General features: G+C 41.9%; 1 protein-coding gene across 6 annotated transcripts in view; it reads left to right on the top strand.

Moving 5' to 3' along the window:
• ANKRD44 (ankyrin repeat domain 44) overlaps window positions 1-7,719 on the top strand; it is a 113,436-nt gene that overhangs the window by 38,552 nt on the left and 67,165 nt on the right. For all 6 annotated transcript variants that reach the window (XM_021400574.1, XM_021400576.1, XM_021400573.1 and 3 more), the window contains one exon: window positions 3,695-3,778. In XM_021400574.1, coding sequence (XP_021256249.1) covers window positions 3,695-3,778 — 84 coding nt within the window. Of the gene's footprint in view, window positions 1-3,694; window positions 3,779-7,719 lie in introns of those variants that run through there.

Below are 7,719 nucleotides of genomic sequence, written 5' to 3'. Positions count from 1 at the left end.
GGGGGGGGGGGAAGAGGGAGGTACTGAGATGTTGCAGGGAGGCAAGGGTGCAAAGGGTTTTGTTTGTGCTGGTTTACAAGCAGCATGCTTATGGGAAAGGGAACAAAGTTTATTCTGGTTTGCATATTGCTCACTAAATGATTAATCGAGGTCACATTTAATTATAGAATCAGCTCCACCTCCGTCTGGCTGGAGGCGCTGTGTGCTGTGGTTGGGCTGTGCACAGTTGTGTGTCTCGCTATGTTGTCTTGCCAGCTGAGGAAAAGTGAGTTCCCAGACACATCCAAGTGCTCAGTTCAGTAAGATGCTTTAATGCCATGAGAGCAAGGAAGAGGTCACAGGAGTGAAGAATAGTTATATCAAACAAACATAGAAATAGACTGCCCTAGACCTATCTGCCTCCAGCTCTTCTCAAAATGAGAATTTGTCTAAATGAGTCCTGAGAAGTCCTTGTTAGTGAGTCAGGATACCTCGAGTCAAGACAAAATAGTTAACAGATGTCACAGTTACTTGACAAAATACTAACGGGTTTAGGAAGCTGGGCGCTTCATCAGCTGCTCTGACAGTAATTAAAATGCTGCATGAGGCAGCCCATGCAATGCTTCATCTCATCTGGGGCTGTGGAACCTGGGAGTGCAGCACGCTGATGGTCTGCTTTTCTGTATGCTGTCTGTTGGATATATGGAGGATAATGAGAAGTAATGGGGAAAGTTATTTTTGTTAGCTGCTGGTGTATATTTTCAGAAAAACAAATGTGAACCCTCCAGCTAAAACTCTCTGTAAGTATTTGAAGGCTCTGGAGAACTGAGCTGATGAGGCAGCTGTTCATCACTTGCCTGTGTTTAATTCTAGTAATAGTGACACATAAGCTGTGCTTGCTTTCTGTCTTCTCTCCAACTTCAGTGCTCACCAGCTTCTGAACTTGAAGAATGCTTGAGGAACGTATTCATGCTAAAGGAAGAACCCGCTGATTATGCTGTCATGGATTTTAGACATTATTTCAAAAAAAAAAGTTGTACTTTGATAATTAGGAGACTTTGTTATCTGCCCTTCAAGAATGAATACATAAATAAATGTGAAGTCATTCATGTACAGGTACGGATATCATTGGAGATCAGGAGAGTAATCTGTCCAGGTCATTGGACATCCATCATGAACACGTACCTAGCTGCTCAGGTTCCATGTTGTCGCTGTTGGCCGGTGAACAGAACAGCACCTTTACCCTGTGCTGATCAGCAGATGCACATTCTCAGCTCTGACCCCCAACTGCAGCAACAGTGCTCCAACATGCTTCTGATGTATTTTTCCTAATCAGGACATTATATGTGCCCAGGCATCATGCACGTGCTGACAGGTCTTAATGCAATCGGTGTGAAAAATTCCTTAACAGCAAGATACTTCTTACTTTAAAACTACTGCCTTTAAAAACAAAGCCAAATTACGAAATAGCCTAAGTGGAAAAATGGCTACTTTGAGCCAGTTGCTCAGCAGTGACTCGATGCATATTAACCTATGCTGGTTTTATCTGTTTTATTCCCATGTTAGCATCGATTGATCCCATAGTAAGGAATTTGTAGAAAGTAAATCTCATGGGGGGGAAAAAAGAGCTGAAGGATTAAGGCCTTTGTGGAAGGATGTAAGCCAGCTATCTTGTGTGCATCAGCGGTGTGAGAGTTATAGCCTGCTTCAGAGGCAGAATAAATACTGGGTTCTGATACAACAAGCTGAATATAATATGTTGGATGAGAATTGAGACTGAGAGACTTACGTATGTGTCATAGGTCTAAAGAATGCGATGGTATTCTCAGTCAGCTTTCCATGTCAAGTAGCTGATGCTAATTAAACAGGCCAAGTGTTTCCTGTGAAGCCAAGTGTCTGATGCAGGCCTCCGGCAAATGGAAGAAGGGTCAAACTATCTAATAATGTGTAGTATTTTACCTTCTCCTGATTAGAAGAAAATGCTACCCGTAACAGTATTCAAACACTTCTAAAGGAGGTGTTCAGATGCTGATTCAAGATGCTGGCGATGTCTTGGTCACTGGGTTGTGCTGCTGTCCAGCTTGAAGCTGGGGAGTTCCGTGCTTGTCTATCTGTTTTGTTATATTAGGATAAACATACGTGAAAGGGACATATTTTGTTGTGACCTTTCTTATTCACTGTTTCTTCATAGCAGTTAGCGCTGAGGTTTATGGTTAGTCTAGGAAATAGTAATTTGGTTTAGGGTGCCAGTGGGCATAAGATGAGAGAATCACTTGAAACAACTTATTTTGGTACCGGGTAATGCAGAAATGGGCAGATCTTACTCTTAGTTGAATTCCAGTATGTTTGAGGTTGGTGGATGAGGGAGGATGGAGCAGGCTTGGAGCTTTGGGCTTGGCATCCCCTGGGGAATGCTGTGTGGCTGATCTGGCATGAGCTGGGGAGGAAGCATGGTAAACGATCCCATTGAAATGACATGGTTTGTTTTCCTATTTCAAAAAACTGCTGCAATACACAAGGCCATAGTGCAATGAGGCGCGTCAGGCAGCTGTGGTAAAAGATACTGTTTTAGTTCTTTTTCTGTCAGAGGTGTGGCAAGAGTAGAATTCCAGTGTGAATTTTTCTTAAGGACATAAGGGATTAATATGTCTTAAAATAGACACCACCAACTTAGAAGTGGGTTTTTCAGATGTGATTATGATGAATATTGTGGGGAAAAGAATGGGAATAATGGTATTTAGGATAACTTGTTTACAAGATTGTTACATTCCTCAAAGCCTGGAGAGCTGTTGTGGTTTTATGTGCTCAAGTAGCCAGGCATGCTTCCATTTTGCAGGGTTATTTTTAATTCTGATGATCACATGGCACCACAGACCTCTCTGTTAGTTGCTGAGGTGGGCAGTGAGCCCCTAGGCTGGCTGGCAGCTGCCCTGGGGGGGGGGGGAAGGGGGTCACTGTCTGTGGGGAAGGGCAGCTGGAACCGGGGCACCTCCTGTTTCTAGCACATGCTTATCACTAGGGGACAGGTAGCTTTGCAATTTGTCCCCACCTGTGGTAGCGTGGCGGAGCAGCTCCACAACCACAGCGCTCCCTCCCTCTGATGCCAGTGATGTCAATGGAATAAGTGTGGCATATTTCTTCTCCTGTATGCCTGATTATTTATTTATGCATTCCACCTCATTATTGCATAATAGTAGACTTGAAACAATGTGATAATTATTTCATTTCTTGAGTGGTTAAAATTAACTGTGTTCATTGCATATTTATCCAGTATAAAAGATACAAAATGTTCAGTAATTGTCCACAAATTCATTATCTGCATAATGTTCTGTTTCTAAATGTGTATTGCATGACCATTAATCTGTGCCAGCAGCAAGCACACGACAATATCTGATGTAACTACTTTTTCTTGTGCATGCCAGAGAGAACATCTCAGCTAATTGTGTCTTGTTGACAAAAGAGCTGTTTGGATCGGGGTCCCTGTTTGTGCGTGCACACTTGTTATATGTGCAAGCATACTTGTGATTTCAGACTATCCTGAAACAAACTGATAGCTCTTACTGATGATATGCTCTTGTTAGCTTGGTACTGAGGTCTTGCTCACAGTTTGTATGGGCCACATTCATGAGTGTTAGGATAAACAATATGTTATCTTTTTAAGCAGGATAGAAACAAACAAACCCATAACACTGTACTTTCTTATTTGTTTTACCAGCCTCCACTGGTCCAAGCTATTTTCAGCGGTGATCCGGAGGAGATACGGATGTTGATCTACAAAACTGAGGATGTCAATGCCTTGGTATGTGACTTGTGATATGTTTGTGCTGGGATACGTAAGTGCCATGCCTGTGAAGTTTCTTAGTGACAATACTAATCACATCCTTAGCAATTAGCATGTAACAGAATGGAAAATATTTTAAAGTTAGAGATTCAGGGCTTTAGTAGAATCCTCACTATTTGTCTGACATATAATTATCTTCAGCAGGTGATGTTAAATTTTCTAAATGTATGGTAATGATTCCAAATGTGCAGGTCACCCAAGGACATTGTTTTCTTGCATATTGAGAAAATGAATGAAAACAGCTGAAAGCTGCATGTTTTTATTCTCTGTAGAGTTCCCTTTTTTGGGGAGTCTTTACAAATCAGGAGCTTTTATTCAGCATCTGACTGTACTTGAAACAAAGCTTCACTGATGGTCTCGGCAGTGAGAGTAAGGAAGCAGCATCTTGGCCACTGTTTGCCCACAGAGGAATTGCTGTTCCTCAGATTGGCTTATTCTAGATAGAACAGTGGTAAGCAGCTGCAAACAAGCAGTAGTTAAGTGTTTTAACAGTGAAAAAACTCTCCACTTGAACTTCATCTTTTTGCAGGTTTTCTTTTTCTTCCTTAGGCTTTTTAAAATTTGATTTTAGCTTAAATCTGTACTGCTAGAAATGAATCCTGTCAGTCTAGACTACAGTCTGTGGCTTCTCAAAATAGTGAGAATATCAAGCAGAACCAGAGTGTTGTTTTCCAGGTGTTTCCTAGACTTTGGAATCAACCTTTGTTTTCTTCTGTCCTTCTCTGGCGTAGAGCCGCTAGATTATTCAGAGCTAATTCCAGCACTTTAGCCTGGTGTAGCCATAGCACTGCAGCTTTTACAGACAGGCAGGGTCCTGACATCTGGATCAGAGACGCAGAAAGGAACAGGAGAGGTGAGCGTATTCAGTTCTCTGTCAAGTGGATGGAAAGATTTGCTGCTGTTTTTAATGGGGAATCTGAGCAGAGGAGGAAGACCTTGACGTGAGGCTTTCCTTGTGATTCATTGCCTGCTTGTTTTCTTGAAATACCTTCTCAAAAGTGCTTGTTTAAAGCATCTTCTACCTTGCGCTTCCTCCATGTTTGTTTTCCCTGATCGTCTTAAAATTATATAAAACAAAAATTATAATAATGAAAAGTCTAGATGAACATGATAGTCCTACATTTTCCCCTGTATTTTGTGTTAGCTTTTCAAAAAGTGTTTTCTGTACAAGGTTATTGTAGGCTTCTCAAATGTTTTTATATCCTTTGGCTGAAAGTGTGCTAGTGATGGTTGCTACGGAGATGCTCTCATCTGTCAGGTGCAATGTTAAATGCTGAATATGTATTTTATAGACGAGCGCCATAGTACTTCATGGAAAGAGTCAATTGAATGTTTAAGTTAATAACAGTCGACCCAAGAATGTTCTGACTGAGCAGCTGTTTTGTCCTTTGTAGTAATTAGAAAAATACTGGTCAGCACAAAGTCTGAAGATTGCGTTTTGAATAGTCTTTGCAGAAAAGTGTTAAATGCCTAAACTGTCACTAAAGAAAGATCAAAAGACAGCATGTTTTGCCCCTGTGCTGCCAACTGGCTATTTGTGACACGTGCTTACGTTTCTATTTTAAGGGTGTTTTTAATTACTTCCATGCTAGTTTCTGTAGTGCTTGGGTGCTCACATGAGAGGAAACTGACACTGTTTGGCAGCGATTTGTCCTTTGTTGATCATTTTGCTTTGCTGTGTTAGTACTGAAATAATTCAAATGCAAGTAGAAGAGGGTAATAAAACTCTCTTTTTGCACAAGCTTTGGGGATTTCTAACGTTTTATAGATTATATTTTAAAATTTTCAAGGAAGGCAGAAGAAAAAGCCCACAGAGAAACTATGCAAAATGAGTGAAATATATGCATGTTTCTTGAGAAAATTTACCTTAGAGGAAAGAATTCAGAGCAAATCAGTTTAAAAGGTTACTTTTTTTTTTCCTCTGGTCAAACAAAATCTTCCCAAGCCAGGAAGCGCGTGTTTATGAAGACAGCTGCTTTCTGGGTGCTGCTATAATTCTGGCTTCTGTTTTGCTACAAAGTGCGAGTTGCAGCTGTGTGGCTCAGAAGCATGTTTTCAGGTCATTCAGCAGCCACTTTGACCTCCTCATTTCCATGCTGTGCTTGGGGGGGACGTGGTGCTGCTGTGCATTGTGGGGGCACGGGCAGTGGCTGGTGGTGAGCAGTGCTGTGATGTGGAGGACTGAAGATGCTGCTTCCCAGGTAAGCCTGGGCTGCCCTTGGGTAGTGTTCAGCAGCCTGCTCTCCCAGGTTGTATGGGGCATGGGCTAGCACCATGCAGACCACTGGGTTAGTTTCAGGCGGGAAAATTGAAGAGGGAACTTATCACTACTTACAAATATCTCATGGGTGGGAGTCGACTGGATGGGGTCAGGCTTTTTTCGGTGGTGCCCAGTGATAGAACGAGGGGCAATGGGTGCAAACTGGAACACAGGAAGTTCTGTGTGAACATGAGGGTGACAGAGTGCTGGAACAGGCTGCCCAGAGAGATTATGGAGTCTCTCTGGAGGTAGTGAAAACCCACTTGGATGCTTTCTTGTGCAAGCTACTTGAGGGAACCTACTTTAGCAGGAGGTTGGATTAGACAACCTGCAGAGGACCCTCCAGTCCAACCCTCACAATTCTGTGATTCTGTGAATTTGGCTCTTCGTTCAAGCAGAGCTGCAGAGCCAGCAGATCTAGTAGGGCTGCAGTGACTCCTGATGGGCCAGGCTGGGACCATGGTGAGGTATAAAGACCCAGGGCATTGCCTGCCCACTTCAGCCTGCAGAGCTGGTCTGAGGCGATGGCACCAACAGAGAATGCAAGGTCCTGCACGCTTGTGTGGAAGTTATAAATACTTCTGCAATATTACTAGCATGCTTTTTGAGATGGTGCAAATGTTTGACAGTGCAAGTGTGCACGTTTCAGATTCTGAATGTGAAAGGCTTTGCATGCTTAGGATAGCTAATGTGGAAAACAGCTTGTCATTTAGTTTAGAAGGGACATGTTTGACTTGGGACAAAGAGAAAGCCACGTGATATTTCAGTCATCTTGGGAAGCAGGCCCTTGCCTCTGCTCTCATCCAAGAATTTTTTTTTGGCACTGCGGAGTCTCACAGGAGATAAAGCTATCCTGGAAGTAAGTGACTCTCTTCTGGAAGTGCTTCTGCCATGTTAGAAAGTCTTCTGAAGGAGTGTATTCAGGATCTTTGGAAAGCTTCCGTTTAGTCACAGCAGGACAGTTTCTTATGAGCTAATGGCTGTGCTGTCAGCGGGTTAAATTTTTATAGAACAGTAACGCTTGTCCCGTTTTTTAGGCTGAAAGTCCACCTGTAATTGAAAAGAGAGAGCTGAAGAGGTCTGGTGCCCTCAGCTTTTCCTCTAAAAATAATTTAAGTAACAAAATGCACAAAACTGGTAAAAATCAATTCATCATTGCAAAAATAGTTGAAGAATAAGTCTCAGGATTTAAGATGAAAATTTTGAAGTAACATAGTAAAATCAAAACATAAATATGATCTGAGTGAGCACAAAATCTTTTTAATTTGGCCCTTGAAGGACAACAGCAGCAGTCAGCGAGGTGGTGCATGGCTAAGCCTTCTAGAAGAATGTTCTTCTAGCAAGGTTGCACATTGCATATCTTTGTTAAACCCTAGTTCATCAAATTCAGTTTAAAATAAATTGTATTTGTCGTAACTGCTGTAAAATAATTACTAGCAGTAACAATTGTGGCTGATGTTACAGTAGTAGAAATATTGTTGAGCATCTTATTTTCTCACAGTACTTTCCCATTTAATTAGAGGTGCAGTCTTCCTATTTTTCTCATTGACAAATGCAAATATTGTCATTTTATAAAGTGCGCTGACCTTGCTGTTCTTGTAAGTGAAGAAGAAATAAGTAGACGTAGTGGGAATAATTT

The sequence above is a fragment of the Numida meleagris genome, chromosome 5 (genome assembly GCF_002078875.1).
Source record: "Numida meleagris isolate 19003 breed g44 Domestic line chromosome 5, NumMel1.0, whole genome shotgun sequence".
Classification (NCBI taxonomy): domain Eukaryota; kingdom Metazoa; phylum Chordata; class Aves; order Galliformes; family Numididae; genus Numida; species Numida meleagris.
The sequence above is the reverse complement of the archived record's forward strand: the minus strand, read 5'-3'. Positions and strand labels throughout refer to the sequence as shown.